We start from the raw sequence: 16,553 nt of genomic DNA, 5'->3' as shown, positions 1-16,553 counted from the left end.
CCAAGTCAATTCTAAGATGAGTGACATACTGGGAAGTTTCGTCAACATGACAAAATTGTGAGGCTTTTAGGTCAATGCAGACAATATCTCGATAGTTAGGAGTTTGAGCTATTAAAAATGGTATCAGAGCAATATACAGCCTGAAGATGGGAACTAAGTGTCACTATGGGAGCCACATCTTGAACCCTATATGAGACAAAGTGTTACATGACGGGAGCCACCACTTGACCTTGTAGGGCCCACCTCTAAAATCCTATATACCTGGTGGATGATTCAGAGGATGTTGTGCATATGGGCTCACCTAAATAATGTTAAACATCCGGGGGTATAGCTTCACTTCCTTAATAGTAAATTTGTGCCATAATACTGCACTATTTATTCATTGGAATGGATATATCTGGTTAAATGTTAAAGCCGTGTCATCTCCAGTTTAAGTTGAGGAAATAAACCGCTAAAGAATATTTCCTCTTGAATCGAGGAGTTTAACTGATACGCTAAAGTGACAGAAAGTACATAAATTGCTTTTATATAAGTCAGCTTTTTTATTTTACTTAGATTTGATATGGAAGAACAGCTGAGATAAAAGGTGGTTATTCACAGTTTGCATGTTGTTGACTTCTAATTTCCCGTTTCCTTATTTGATGCGTAAGTGTTGGTAGGAATTTTCAGAGAAAGCTATGTTCTTTACCTTATATTTTTATTTTTACTATTGCATGTTCCTTGCAGGTTCTGCTCAAGAACCTACCACCAAATAGCTCTGTCATAAATGAAATTATGGAAAATGTAAAGAGCTTTCTCGTCAACAAAGCTTTGTTGAAGGGAAACAGTTCAGCGTCTTCTCGTCCTTTGCGCCATCTACGTAGTGAAAACGTGAGTGATTTCTTTTGCTCTTTTTCTCTTTAACTTTAATTTCTTGTCTGCATAGGAAGGAGCAGAAAATAGGTGGCTGATTGCTAGAAAATGCTATAAACATATTAATTGTCCCTTGCAAAATTCTATACCCAATCATATTCCAAAATTTTTCATTTAGAAGTTTGATAGTCACTTTGACGGGACAACAACTATAGGTTGAGAATATAGTGATGTTGCCAGTATTTCATACAAGAGTAATCGACATAGCTATGCCACATAGATATTGAGACATTGGAAGAATATGTTTAAACCTTTTTTGAGCGAAGTAAATGTTGTACAGATGTTGAAGGTATTTAGTGGTGTTGTAGGAATGAATGAGGTATGGATAATCAAACCCTTACTGTGCATTTTTTACAGAGAGAAGAAACATAGGGCTAACAGCAACCACTCCATCAAATTTGTTAAACTTGAACAGAGCTATCCTGGTATTGACAATATTCTGACCAGTAGAGGTTGTAAAAATGTTAGTATTTTGAGGTAAGTTCAAAATCCACGAGTTCGGTAGCATGTTAGCAGATGGTTTAAAGCCAAATATGCTCTAATTTAGTTGCCTATGTTATGATGCATTTTTACTAATTTAGGTTAATGAAATTAGTATGTTAGGTGTTGTGAAATGGACTGGAGTAGTTTCTTTCCAGCTGTCCTGGAATATCTTAGTTATCATCTGGTTTTGCTAGGCTTGCCTTATATCCATGATCATCATAAAACCGTATCTTGAGTGATTTCTGATGTGAAACGTACAGGCAAGGATGAGTAAATTAAGGAGTTTGCACGCTTAATATTTAGAGCACAATAATTAAATCTTTAAAGTGATTTCAAACGACTAAGTAAAACCAAAGAGCGGTAAAATAAAAGCTTAGGCCGAATCACATGCGTAAAAGTGGAGATCAGAAAACAATCAAGTTAATCTAATGTTTCATACACTGATTCGGAAGCGACACATCCACTCGATAGAGTAATCAATAAAAAAGATAATGAAACAAAAAAAAAAAAAACAACTTACACTCTTTATGTTCTTTCTAATTTTGATTCCTCGCTCCCTCTCCAACCCCGACATCTACACCACCGCTATGCTCGTTTGAATGAGCCAAACCCACCCATGACCACCTTCGTCTCCCATGCGAGCTCTGCGCGAGTTGCCTGCCACCGTTAGAACACATCACCCCTGATCCATGTGCCTCTGACCCACGTGAATCCACACCGCATGCTTGCCTTCAGCCTCCACATACCAAATCCAACCACGCCTCCTTCCGATTCAGCATATCCCAACCGAGCGCATGCACCCCACACGTCCGACACCCCCACACCAGATCGATCTCGCGTGTCCGACACCTCCGTGTGCGAAATCTTCTGTCTCCAGCGCTTGCAACCCGACACCCCATCCTATATGGACCCGCGTACATGACTCTTCCGTGCGCAAGCTCGAGCCAAATCCTGCGCCCGTACTAATTCATACTACTCCGTTTTGGCTTATTTCATTTCTGGCTCTCATATACAAAAGTCTTTCTTAAAAGACTTCTTCATCTCTTACTCTTGTAAAATACCCAGCATGTTTACAACTACCCGTAAGCATAAGAATTGACAGGAATATAATAGATGTAAACCACAAACCACCTTTATCTCTTACTCTTGTAAAATCAAATATTGCGTATTCTAATTGATGTAAACCCTAAACCATCTTTTAAAAATCCAACCCACATCTAACTACCTCAGTTTACCCGGGATTCCTGAGAGGAGGCAACTTATGACTGCTAATCAGATTATCTTGACATTACGATCAATGATCACTAATATTAGTAGACCGAACCCTATGATATTCTCGGGATGATGGAACTATGGGATCTTGATCAGAATTACCTCTATTTCCCCAATAAATGAGACTGAAACACCTAGAATTATTTATCCTTAATCGAAAGTTCTCTCTTACGCAATAAGAGAGGTAATTAACTAGGAGAGCTTGTGCTCATAGGAAGTAAGGACCCAGATCTAACTAAAGCATGATACTACCCTCAGGGGAAATCTAGTCAACTACAATCTGTCTCAAGGAGAATGTAATCCTATGTTTGCAAAGTGATATTCATTCCGAAGCGTCATTTTTCTTGTGCCAATAGCAATACAGCTTTCAAAATATGCAACGGTAGGATGCTCCTACTTGGTTCTTTATGAGGGTTGAAGAAAATATTTAATTGTCATTATTTTATTCTCCAACCAATAGTTCCTACAACCAACCTATGATTAGGGGTATAAATTTGACTATAAGTTCGAAGATCGCTAAAGGATTAGGTTGATTTTTTGCATAAATTGGATAAGAATGAGTGAAACATAGCTATCAAGCATAAATTGAACAAAGCCTACATTGGATCGAACTAGCTCATGATCAAATAAAAATGTACATCCATCTATGTGTGAATGCATAGAAACATATTGATGCATGCATTCAAATTTGTTTTAATGTATATGTATATTATTCCTATATTTATATTAATCTATATTCTATTTTTACATGAGTGTACGTATCTATGTTAGAAATTTGATTAAAATCTAACCAATTTTTTTGCTTGAACATCAACTTGGCAATGTCTACCGAAATCAGATCAAGTCATCCCATAATCAAATTTGAATCTAATAACTTAAGTTGATCTTCAGCTTGAGATCAGATTAACAGCCCTACCTCTCACATTTTCCTACTTTCTGCAGAAGAACTCAAGAAAATCATGGGCTCTTTATAGATAATGATTAAAGTATTCATGATCTCCAAATAATACAAATAATTATTAAAACTAAGGCGAAAAAGAAAATTGACCGTATCACAAAATAATCTCAGAAGCAAGCTATTCATCAAGAGAGATTATTTTGTGCGGATACTGGATGGGGGAACCGTCCGGTATTGAGTTGTACCGAGCGCGATATATTTTTGTGGTAACGTTGCGCATTTTAATTGGTCTTTGTATGACGTCCGGACTCCGCACATAATAATTTGTTCTTCATCAGCTACATTTTATGAAGCTAAACCTGACCTGCTTTCATCCAACTTGTTCAGGATTGGAAGCTTGGTCCGACAGTGCTGACACTCTGTGAGCATCTATTCGTTAGTTTTACGATTCGCATGCTGCGGAATCAAGCCAACAAGTTCATTATCGGCTTTAAATGGAAAGGAAGAGAAGAAGCCATAGCTGAAGGTGGGAAATCTCAAAATGAGAAAGAACAAAAGAAGCCTAGTAGGAGTTGGGCTGTTGGTAAATTTTTTCTCTCTGGTATGATTGCTTATATAGATGGGAGGCTGTGTCGCCACATACCCAATCCATTAGCAAGACGAATTGTGAGTGGATTCCTGCTCAGTTTTCTTGATAAAAGTGATGGACAATGAAGTTTTGTAACTCTTATGTTTCGTTTGGAACGGCTTTTTTATTGTTTTTTAAAGCAGTTTTTTAATAGAAAATTTAAAAATTTTGTACTATGAATCTGCTTTAAGAAGTAGAAAGAAAAGCCGTACCAAATGAAGCCTTAGGAGAGGAATAGAAAGCATCTGCTGCAGTTAGTATAGCCTCGTGGTTTGGTTTCTCCCAACAAATTTGGGTGAATTTAGGTTGCAAGTGAAAATAAATTTAGTTTGTATTTCTTATTTGTATTATTTAATAAGCTTGAATAAAATTTTGAAAGTTAAATATATATAAGAATAAGATGTATATGCATGAACATGTTTATTTATTTTTTAATTACAAGTTTGTTAAAAATGATTTAATTGTTTATTTGATAATATTATTGTATCAATAACTTACACATTTTATAAGTATTTTACTATTTGTAGTATGGATATGTTGAATTAGGTTTGCAAATTAAAATGTGTTTGTTAAAATTTTGAGTTCTTCTAATAATTTAAATTATATTTAATGAATTTTCTATTTTAATCAATTTTTATAAATATAGTTATGATTGGTAGTAAGGTTATATGTTTAAACTATGTGCATTATATATATATATATATATATATATTTTTTAATTAGATCGTGTTGAATCATCTTAATTAATCATTCCTAAATTTTAATGAGCGTAAATAAACTTTAATTAATGTATAAGTTATGATATTTATTTTAGTTATTTATGAGTTAGTTATACATAAATGCTAAGAAAATTTTAATAATTTAATTTAATTTCTTATTGGACTAAATAACTTATAACAGCCAATAAATTTAGCAAATGAATTAACTATTTAATTATCTTAAGCTTATAAATCTTATTTCAATAATAATAAAAAATATTAAATAGAAATTTATATGTACTTAATCTTTAATTAGATTAAGTAAATAATCACTTTCAAATTAGTATAAATAATCAATCAAATAATTAGTTACACTAACTCTAATTATTGTGATAGAATAATAATATTGACATCTAACTATCATCAATAAAGCTATTATTAATTTTTTATTAGTTAAATTTTTTTTTAAGAATTATTTTACTTAATTATGAATTTATTGTATGGAACCGTAATTATTAAAAATTTTAAATATTTATAAATTTTAGTCAATTTTAATTATAAAACGATTGATAAATTTCTAAATAGTAAAGTTAATATCAAATTAGCAAATCATTTCATAATTTAGAATTTATTTGTGATGGTTGTAATATTTTGTAAAATTGATCATAAAATTATTGTGGGAAAAATAGTTTCTTAAAAGCAGCTGCATAAATCAATATTTTAGTACAAATTTTTTTAAACATTAAAAAATAATAGCTAATTAAAATTATAATTTAAATATGAAAAATAAAATAATAAAAAATGTATATTCCAAATTAAGAGAATTCTTTTGAGATAGCTTTCTTACTACTTTTTTAAAATAATTTTTTAATAAAAAAATATTTTGAAATAAAAATTTTGCACTAAGCAATTAAAAAGTTATCTCAAATAAAGTCTCAGGGTTCTTTGTTTGAGATAATTTTTTCAAAAATATTTTTCTAGATGAAAAATTTTATAAATAAAAGATTTTTATAATAACAATTTATTTTAAAAAGATAGTAAGAAAGCTGTGTTTGATTCTTAGCTCCATAGTAATTTATGTTGCGTAATGACTGATAAAACTTTTTTTTTTTTTTTTGGAAGTTAAGGCAAGCCCCAATTCCATTAAAGTAAAACTAGTTGCATGTGTTAAAGAAGAGTATAAAACAAAAAAAGAGAAAAAACACTTTAGACCACATGACCTCCAGCGCCAAAGAACACATGACAAAGAATCAATACACAATAAATAGAAGATTGCTTAAGAGAAACGAACAGGGTCAGGGAAATTTGATTGCATACGTTGATCAGCATCACCCCCGATTGCGGAGAGACTACCTTCAAGAAAAATTAGGTTGCAAGAGGCTCCATCAGGTGAAGCAATATGCAACGATCATCATTGCCCTCAAAAACCGCAAAAAAAATTCCCAGAACCTCTAGAAGAAGGCCAGAAATTTGAGTGATGAAAACAGGCAGAGCGGAAGCCAAGCTAACAAGAACCACAATCTCAAAAAAACAACCACCCAGACAGAGTGATTCCAAGCCCAAAAAGAATGCCCCATTATAACATATCCAACATTTTGAAACCATGCGTTCCTTTTATTAAACTTTTGAAAAGACAGCTTTTTTATCTTTAAGCAAATCTAGTGCAGTTCTGGAGGCAGGTTTGATAAAATCTCCTTCATCCTTTCTCTCCACACAAATAAATGGTACACATCATTGATGAAGATTTATAGAACCTTTTTCGTTAGTAAAGAGATACTGGGACAATCATGTACTCTAATCATAAAGCTGTAGCAAATTCGGTTCTAGAGGATAAAGAGCAAGCGGGAATCAAATTGTGTATTGAGTAGTGCAACTTCAGTTTTGTCTTTGAATATAATAAATTATAGTGTGAAGTAACTGTAATTTATTATTTGCAGAGATAAATTGGAATTCTCTATGTTTGAACTCTTTCACAGAGACAAACTGAATTCTCTATTTTTGAACTCAGCTAATAATCTCTCCCTTCAGAAACCTTGTTCAGAATTCCTGAGGCGCCCACCGTTTTTTTTTTTTTTATCCAACCAACTCTACCGTACTGCTTGTTACAGAAAATTTGATAAGCCAATCAATTGTAAGGTCTACATCAATTATTAAATAAGTCTCTAAGTTTTTAATTAATTTTTTCTATCTCTATCTCTTATATATATATTATTAATATATATATATATATATATATTATATTAATTATCAGTAATATGTACAATGATGTAAATTAGTAATTAAATATTTGTTGTCCTGGAATATTCGCAGGCGTTAGAGAAATATTATATTTACGTCTTAGCATTGTACGAAGATTCCAGCCACAACAGATAAGTGATAGGTTAGCGTCATAAGAGCACAAAAGTTTTAGGAAGACCCTGAAAAAAGGGAAAAACCACGGGGCCTGGCCGGTTTGATGAATCCACTAGTATTGTGAGTCGATTAAAAATGAGCCCTTCTTAGGAGAAGCTTGTATTGATGTAGCAATACATGCATATGAGATTGCATTACAGTGGTAAGATTACATATACAGGTTTGTTTTGGCCTGAGGACCGTGGTCGGTGGGGACCAGTCGGCCAGGAGACCGGAGGTCAGAAAGACGTGCTGTTGATGAGGTCGGAAGGACCATAGTAGGCGACAAAGCCTGAAACAGTCGTGGCAGAGACCGTTGTCGCAGACGTAGCTCGGCGGAGACCGTATGCGTGATGGGCAGGGAGGCCGTAGTGGCGACAGGTGTCAGTAGGACGTAGTGCGGTAGGAGTAAGGAGTAAGGTGTTAGTCCGCAGTCACTTGGAAGATCAGGAAGTTGATGTGTCTGGCTTGAGTAGGACGTCGGGTCTTAAGCAGGACGTCAGTCTTCAGCAGGACGTCGGGTCTTCAGCAGGACGTCGGGACTTAACTTCGGCTTGAACAAGACGTCGGCTCTTTGGCGAGTGTAGGGACTGAGTGTCGGCTTGAACAAGACGTCGGGTCTTGGCAGGACGTTCAGGAGAACGTCGGGCTCTAAGGTGGTGATCCGGCGAGGTTTGTGGTGGTCCGGCGGAGGTTCTCGGCGTCCGACGGTGGTCCGACGAGATTCCTGCGGTGTCCGGCGAGTTCTGCGGTTGGTCCGGTTCGGTGGTCCAGGCGGGCTGTCGAGGAGGAAACACCTTCCTCTCTCTTCTTTTCTTCTCTCTCTTGCTTGGATCCCGTTCTGTGAGAATGAGGCTCTATTTATAGAGTTTTTTAGAGTGCATGGCCCGTAAATAGGTTGTGAGATCAGGGGCGAAAGTAGAGTGGTCAAATGGACGGCGATATTGAATCCTACGATCGTGCACCGTTCATTGGACATTTGAAGGCCTTTAGTGAGGTCGGAATTCTGTGACTTGTGCTTCGTGGAATCGTTCTCGTCGAGCCCTTCGATTCGAGTATAAGCTCGTCAAAATCGGAGTCCGTTTGGTAACTCAAATTTGCGGTTTGAACCTTCCAACAGTGCTTCGAATCCATGATTTGACCCATTTGACTCAGATTGGGTCGAATTGTGTGTCTTGAGATTCGATTTCCGAGACGCTCAGTTTGACTGTAAGCTCGCTGAAATCGGAGTTTCAGTGCTCCCGGATTTAATTTTTGAAGTTTCCAACTGTTTTTGCTCTCGAGATTCGTGCCCGATCAAGTAATTTTTCGCTATGACGTATCAGTTGCCCCCTATTTTCGGACGCGAAGCTCCAGAAGTCCGAAAATACTTGTTTCGAAAATTTTGAACATTGGTGAATCGCAAAAATTGCGTTCCAAAAGTTAAATGCTTGCTCAAACTTGGATCGTTAGAGGACTCTGTTGAGCTATCGAAAGTGTCAAATCAAGTCTGCGGAACGTCGAAGAAACGTGTTCCCGGGGATCCCAAAAAGTCCGAATCGGACGTCCGGCCGAAAATTGGGCCCGGATACCGTAAGCGACACGAATCAGCTCGGCCGGCCGGCCGCCGCGCGCCGCAGGCCGGCGCCGTCCAGCGCGTGGCGCGCGCAACAGTGGCGCACTGCTTGGCTAGTTCCGCTGCGGTTATATCTTTTGTTTTTTTTTTTTTTTTTCTTTAATTCGTTGGCGGGGCCGCAAAATATTTCAAAAATTCCCCAAAAATTCCAAAAACGAAAAATTCAGAAATTCCAGAAAATTCCGAAAAATTTAGGAAAATTTAAAAATCTAGAAAACTTCCCACCATCTCCAAAACTCTATAAATAGACCTCCAAGGCCTTTAGAAAAATTGTCTCTTTCGTTCTTCTTTTTCTACTTTTCTGTTCTTACCTTTTTTTTTTCTTCTTCTTTTCTTTTTTCTTTCTTCTTCTCCCTCTGTCTTCTATTGAGCCTTCCTCGATTTTTCGAGGCCCTCTTTGCAAAGGAAGTTTGGAGATTTCCCCCTCCTTCTCTTCTTCTTCCTCTGTCCTTTCTATTGAGGGCCTTCCCTCGATTTTTCGAGGCCCTCTCTTGGCAAGGTAAGTTGGAGATTTCCCTCTTTCTCTCTTCCCTCTGTCCTTTCTATTGATCCTTCCCTCGATTTTTCAGAGCACCTCTCTTCGGCAAGAAGATCAGAGATTCCCCTCCTTCTCTTCTCCCTCTGTCCTTTCTATTGAGCCTTCCTCCTCATTTTCGAGGCCCTCTCTTGGCAAGGAAGTTCGGGAGATTTCCCCCTTCTCCCTTCTATTCTTCGAAAGATTATTTTGCGTTGAGGTTCTGTATGTTATGTTGGTTAGAGATTGTGAGGTCGAGAGACCGTTGTAGGTAGGGGAGGTTAGACAACGAACAGAAGGTCCAACGAAGGTTGGAGGAAGTACGATGACGTGGGTAGACGATTCAATCACATGTATAAAGTCCGTATGAAGTGTTTCCGTCGATATGGTCAAGAGTTCGACGTCGAGTAGCTAAAGACCGATGATAGTGCCGCTGTATATGATTTATAGTCCATGCGTCGTTGGGAGAGTATGATTGACTAGTAGGATTTTAACGGTCAGCGTTAGAGCATACATACGTCAGGTAGTAGAGACCGACGAAAAGCTAATTATACATGGTTAAGAGGTTTAGTCCGACATCTGGTTAGATAGTTAGTACAGTCGGGTAAGGTGCAGTGTTCGGGTAGTGAACGACCGAGCAAAGGTTCATCGACGGGTCAGATAGTCCGATGACGAGTAGTTATTGCTCGCTGGACTGAGCAGAAGTCCGATCGGACAGGGGAGATAGTTCCGACGTCGTGTGGAGGAAGTTATGGCCTGCTGCCAGGAGACGATTGATAAGTTCGTCGACAGTCAGTTATATGTCTGCGACGAGTAGTAAGTCCGCTAGATGAGCAGAAGTTCGACTGCGACAAGGGTGATAATTCCGATTTCTGTCGGGTGTTGTAAGGACGGGCTCTGGGCAGAGTGAAGACGATTAAATGTTCATCGGATCGGGCAGAGAGTCTGAGCAGATGAGTAGGAAGTCGCTGACGAGCCAGAAGTTCCGACGACAAGTGAAATCCGACGTCGTTGTAGACAGTAGCTGGGCCTCTGGCAGGGACCCGATGAATAGTTTATCGACGGTGCAGATTAGTCTGCGGACTGACGAGCAGGAATCCTGAGACGTGGAGAAGTCCGCTGTACGAGCAGTATGAAGTCGACGTCAGGAGAAGTCCTACAAGCAGTAAGTCGATCACGAGCAGAATCTGTGACGAGCAGAAAGTTCGCGTCCGGGTAAGAAGTATGGCCCCTGCAGAAGACCGATGAAAGTTCGTCGACAGTGCAGAAAGTTGCTGACAGCAGAATCCTACTACGGGGAGAAGTCCGCATGACGAGCAGGAAGGTCCGACGTTCAGCAGAAAGTCCGTCTGTGATGAGCAGAAGTTCCGACGTCGGGCAGAAGTCTTGCTGACGAGTCAAGAAGTTCGACGTTCAGGGTAGTTGGAGATGAGAAGGTAGGGTGGAGGGGTTAGAGTAGGGGGTGGTAGAGTGTGAGGGAAGGTGTATGGCCCTGGGCAGGAAGAGCCGATGAAAGTTTGTCGACAGGCAGAAAGTCTGACGATCGGTAGAAGTCCGCTGATGAGGCAGAGTTTGGACTGAACAAGAGTGGAAATCCTGATGTCGTGTAAGTAAGTACGGCCTTTCTGAGAAGACCGATGAAAGTTCATCGAACGGGCAGAAGTCCGATGACGAGTAGGAAGCCGCTGCGAGCAGTAAGATTCGGTACGACAAGGTGAAATCGACGGTCTGTGTAGAAGTATGCGCCTCTGGCGAGTAAGACCAATGAAAGTTCTTGGACGGGCAGAAGTTCGGACGAGCGTGCGTAGAAAGTCCGACCGACAGTGAGAGTCAGAACGTCATGGAGAAGTACAGCTGCGGCATGAAGTCCGATGAAAGTTTATCGACGGCAGATGGAGTCGCTGACGCGAGTTAGAATTCCGCTGACAAGCAGTAAGTTGGATAAGGTGAAGTCGACGTCTGTGTATGAAGTCCTCTGACTAGCAAGAAAGTCCTACTCAGGTAGTGATAGTGCTGTGGTAGCGAGCAGAAGTCCGACGTGCAATGAGAAGTCCTAATGAGGGAGAAAAAGTCCAACGTCGGTGGTATTAGTCCTGACAATGAGGAAAATTCCGTGCCGGGGTATTAGTCCGTTGAAAAGTTCCGTCTATAGGGCAAAATATCAGCGATAGGAGACAATTCAAAATCGTGTAGTAATTTTAAACATTGTTGGAAGGTAAAGTCAGATAGGAGATCCTATTGACGACATTCTGCGACGTTAACAATTGAGTGTGAGGACTTTTGGTTCCGAGGTTGGTATTGCCGGAGCCCTGGCTCAGACGACGTTGAACCGGTGGGAGTAGGTCGCGGAGGAGAAGTCTCACTAAGGTATGTTGGAGACCTTCGAGTTTGTATGTCGGAGGCCGCTGCTCGACGATCATGGTAAACCTGTGTGTGAAATAGTGTCGTGAGAATCCACAAGGATGGTGATACCTTTCTGAGTTGTATTGTCGGAGCCTGTTGCTCGACGACGTTAAACCTGTGTGGATTTGGGAGTCGGGATGTAATTTCCACCAAGATGTGAGACGTTTCCTTAGAGTTGTATATGTCGTGAGCCGTGTTGGGCTCGACGACGTTAACCTTGTGTGGATAGAGGTCAGAGAGAATCCAGTCTGAAGGATGTGGAAAGCCTTTGTTCGAGGTTGTATTGTCGGAGCCTCGCCGTACGACGCTAACCGTTGTGGAAAAGTAGGGTCTTGGAGAATCCACCAAGGTATGTGAGACCTTTTCGAGGGTGTATTGTCGGAGCCCTGGTAGCTCGGTGATGACGGTTAACCTGTGGTGGTAAGAGGTGCGAATCGATCCTCATGGGATCAATTTTGCTTGATTGGGATGGGGGCGTAATGTCCGCGTATGTATCCCGAATATCAGAAAGATAAGAAGTGGGGTCTACTTTTAGACCATTACTACCTTTTGGAGTCTGAGATGAAGTACGGCTTGATCCAAGAGTATGAGTCCTGTAGGTGGACTGTATGAAACTTAGAAGTGATAGAAAGTACCTTTGCATGTTGCTTGGATTTTTCTTTGGGAGATTAATGGTTTTTCCTTTTTTTCATTTTTTCTTGATTTTGTTGGAAGTACTGAAAGGGTCTTTGATCCATGTCTGGAGTCGATATGTTGCCTGGCCTTTCCAGTCCGTGATCTAATTCCTATGATAATTGGTTTGATGTAGAATAACTGATGTCTAGTAAGTTGACATGAACTGTGCGTTATGAGTGTGTGAGCAAAAATATTTTGCCCCCTAGTTCGGGAATCAGTTTTCCCACGACGGCGTCCAAACTGTTGCGTCTGGAATATTCGCTGGGGTAGAGAACTATTATAGTTTAACTGTACTTAGCGTTGTACGAATGAGTCCATGCAACATCAATATGTTATAAGTGATTGAGGGTTTAGTTTTGGTGTACGTCATAAGAGACAACAAAAGTTTTTTTACGTGTCGAATAACCCCTGAAAAAGGGGAAATACACCTGGGCCTGCTCCCTGGTGTTTTGAATGTATCCACTAGTTTGTAGTCGTTATTACAAGATTTGATGCCCTTCCTTGGAGAAGGCCTTGATTGATTGTAGCAAATTACATGCATATAGATTGGCGATACATGGTAAGATGTTAATCATATTATCAGGTTTGTTTGCCTGATGAGACCTTGTGGTCGGGCGGTGGGAGACCGTGTTATCGGCAGAGACCGGGTTCAGAGAAGACCTTTGCCTGTTGATTGGAGGTTCGGTGATAGGACCGATAGTATCATCAAAGGCCGTAAGAACTAGGTTAGTCGCGGCTAGGAGGACGTAGTCTATGTGGTGGCAGAGGACCGTATTCTGGCAGGGACCGTGTCAGGCCGCGTAACCGATGTTGTGATGGTATGTCGGTCCCCACTGGAACCGTGGTATTTATCGACAGTGCGTCAGAAGACCGGTAGGGTAGGGCGGTAGGATATATAGGAGTCAGGTGTTGAGTTCCCTTGGAGGTAGTGTCACTTGGAAGATCGGGATGGTTGGATGGTCCTGCGCTGGAAGTAGGACGTTCGGGTCTTAAGCAGGACGTTCTTAGTGTCGTTCAGCAGGAGCGTCGGGGTCGTTGGGAGCAGGAATCGGGATCTTAGACTTCGGGCCTTGACAATACGTCGGTCTTGGTCTCGAGGATGTAGGGACTGGTATTTGTCGGCCGTTGACAAGACGTCGGGCTTGGGAGGACGTCGGGGGATGGAATAACGTCGGGCCTTAAGTGGTGGTCCGGCGGAGGTGTGTGGGGGGAGTGTCGCGAGGTTCCTGCGGGGTGGTCACGTGATCCGACGAGATGTTCCTGCGGGTGTCCGGCGAGTTCTGCGGTGGTCCCGGCGGTGGGTTCTGGCGCTGTGGTCCGGCGGCTTGTCGGGAGGAGAACTCGTTCTTCTCTTCTCTTCTTCTCTCTCTGTTGCTTGGATCCTCCTCTTGTGAGAGAATGATGGCTTACTATTTATTAGATTTCTGAGGATGGCGCATGGCCCGTTGTAAGATATGGTGTGTGAGATGCAGGCGGAATAGGGAGTGGTCAAAGGACGGTGTCCGATTATCTGAATCTTACGATCGTGCACCGTTCATTTGTAACATTTGAAGGCCTTAGCTGATGTCGGATTCCGTGATCTTGGTCTCGTTTGGATTCGTCTCGTACGAGCCCTTCATCTCGAGTTATAAGACTCGTCAAATCGGAGTCTGAACTCAAATTGCGGTTTGAACCTTCCAACAGTGCTTCGGATCCATGATTTGGACCCATTTGGACTCAGATTGGGTCGAATTTGGTGTCGTTGGATTCGTATTTCCGAGACGCTCAGTTTGACTGTAAGCTCGCTGAAATCGGAGTTCAGGTGCTCCCGGATTTAATTTTTGAAGTTTCCAACTTGATTTTTGCCTCGAGATTCGTGCCCGATCAAGTTAATTTTCGCATGACGTATCAATTTTTAAAGTAAGAAACTTAAAAAAAAAACTATGCAGCCAATTAGGATTGACAATTATATTCAATTTTTTTAAAATCATTTAACAATCACTTCATTTTAAATAAATTTGAAATCAAATAATTTAAAGATAGATTATTCAAAATAATTTTAAGGCAATTTTCTAAATTGGAGCGGTTTGAAAATTTAAATTAGCTGGAGCGGGATCAGAGTAAATTTAAACTTGGTGCATTCATATGCATTCAATTCAAGTCAGGGTACAAGACTTCTTCGATTTGCTAATTTAACGAATTAAGAGAGTATATTATAAATAATTGTTAATTAAAAATAAATGAGTTAGGCGACTATATTATTAACAATTAGACATAAAAATAATTAGATTAAGAACCAAAATAGTTACTAACTAATTTATATATTATATAATATATTACCTAGTATAATATATATTACAGCTTATATTTTCTATTTTTAAATACTTATTAAATTTAAAATTAAAGAATTGAGTGTATATTTATTCTAATATTATTCTACTAATAATTAAAAAAAAAAATTATTTATTTATTTTTCAATGTTTCTTGACTTTTTTACTTGTCTTTAGGTGTTTTTGTGCGCCTATTTATTAACTTTGGTATATTTCTGTTTGTTGCTAAAAAAATAAAGTAGAATAAGTTAATTGTAAGTAATCTTCTATGTTTCATAACAGATTTCACATGTATTATATATATTCAGGCTGTAGCTAGCAATCTTATTGTTATTAATATTAGAACATATAATTAATGGCCAAATACAAATAATATTTTATTTACTATTGAATGCTACGAACTTGATTGATATACTTTCATATCCAATTCAGTTCTATTGCTTAGATTAGAATTTTATTGCGAATTTTGATGTTTTAGTGTCAATTTTTTTTAAAAAAAGGTAAATATTATTATTAGTTGATACTATATCATAAAAATATTATAAAATTAATAATTTATTCAAATAAACACAAATGAGAAATTATTTTGCGGAGGCTATGTGGTAAATATTATTATTAGTTGATACTATATCATAAAAATATTATAAAATTAATAATTTATTCAAATAAACACAAATGAGAAATTATTTTGCGGAGGCTATGTCCGCAAGTAAATCAGGTACAACGGTGTCAACGGCATCGAGCCGTGGCACCGAGAGGTACTGAGCAACGATACCAAACGAATGAGTGACGTGGGGCATTCTGATTGGTCTCCGAATGATATTCGGCATCGGCACATAATAATTAATCCAATTCAACAACTAGTTCAAGCTGGTCGTTAAAAATTTACATCACTCCCTACATAGTACATACAATAGTGATCTTACAAAAATATTATCAACATGCACTAATAACTAAAAAAAATCTCAAAATATGTATGATTTTTATTTTTTTTTTTAAATTTGTAAGATTTAGTATTTTACATAAAATTATGAATAATATTTTTCTAAATATAATCAAATGATTTTGAAATTCTATTTTTTTTTCTAAATTCTATCTTTTTTCATTAAGAAAATAAAACCGGACTTTTGGGCCCAAGGTATTGCACCCATAGACGCCCACAGGCCACAAGCCAACATTTTTAAATAAACTCCCTCCATTAACTAACCACGCCGTTCTCAGCTTCCCCTTCTCGTTATCTCCACATGGCTTCTGCGATCCCTCAAAAGCCGCCTTCCTCCTCCTCAACCACCTCTTCTTCCAACGATGAAAACAGCTCCACCATCACAAGCTTTCTCCACCTCCGTCCATCCGCCAGCTCCGGCGAGACCTCCGCTCACCAACCGTCCCTAGACAAAGAAATGGTTCTTCGCCGCATCCGCCACTGGAAACGTGTGAACCGACTTCACGGCGTGCTCGACTCTTTCCTCCGCTCGCCGCTGGAGCTCGCGGAAAAGGACCGCCTGAACGCCGGCGATGGGTGGGTCGACGACGCCTTTCATCACCGTGATTGGCTGACAAATCAGAGATCGTGTATTTTATTATGCAATGTTGCGTGTGGAATATTTTAATATGGATTCGGATACTGAGTATCTGAAAGGAAGCGACAGCACTGTAGATGCCACTCCATGAAGGCCGTTAAATTTTGTGAATGTTTAAGTTCTTCAGCTATGAAATAAAACAGTATTGGCAAAATTTAGCAAATGAAAAAATGTT

General features: G+C 39.2%; 1 protein-coding gene across 2 annotated transcripts in view; it reads left to right on the top strand.

Moving 5' to 3' along the window:
- Positions 1–4,598, top strand: part of LOC110108336 — a 79,433-nt gene extending 74,835 nt beyond the window's left edge. For both annotated transcript variants that reach the window (XM_028699412.1, XM_028699411.1), the window contains 2 exons: positions 727–870; positions 3,953–4,598. In XM_028699412.1, coding sequence (XP_028555245.1) covers positions 727–870; positions 3,953–4,279 — 471 coding nt within the window. In that variant the 3' untranslated portion in view covers positions 4,280–4,598. The remainder of the gene's footprint in view (positions 1–726; positions 871–3,952) is intronic.
- Positions 4,599–16,553: the final 11,955 nt, after the last annotated feature.

The sequence above is a fragment of the Dendrobium catenatum genome, unplaced genomic scaffold, assembly GCF_001605985.2.
Source record: "Dendrobium catenatum unplaced genomic scaffold, ASM160598v2 fragScaff_scaffold_1282, whole genome shotgun sequence".
Taxonomy (NCBI): Eukaryota; Viridiplantae; Streptophyta; class Magnoliopsida; order Asparagales; family Orchidaceae; genus Dendrobium; species Dendrobium catenatum.
This window is presented reverse-complemented; position numbering and strand designations above follow the sequence as displayed.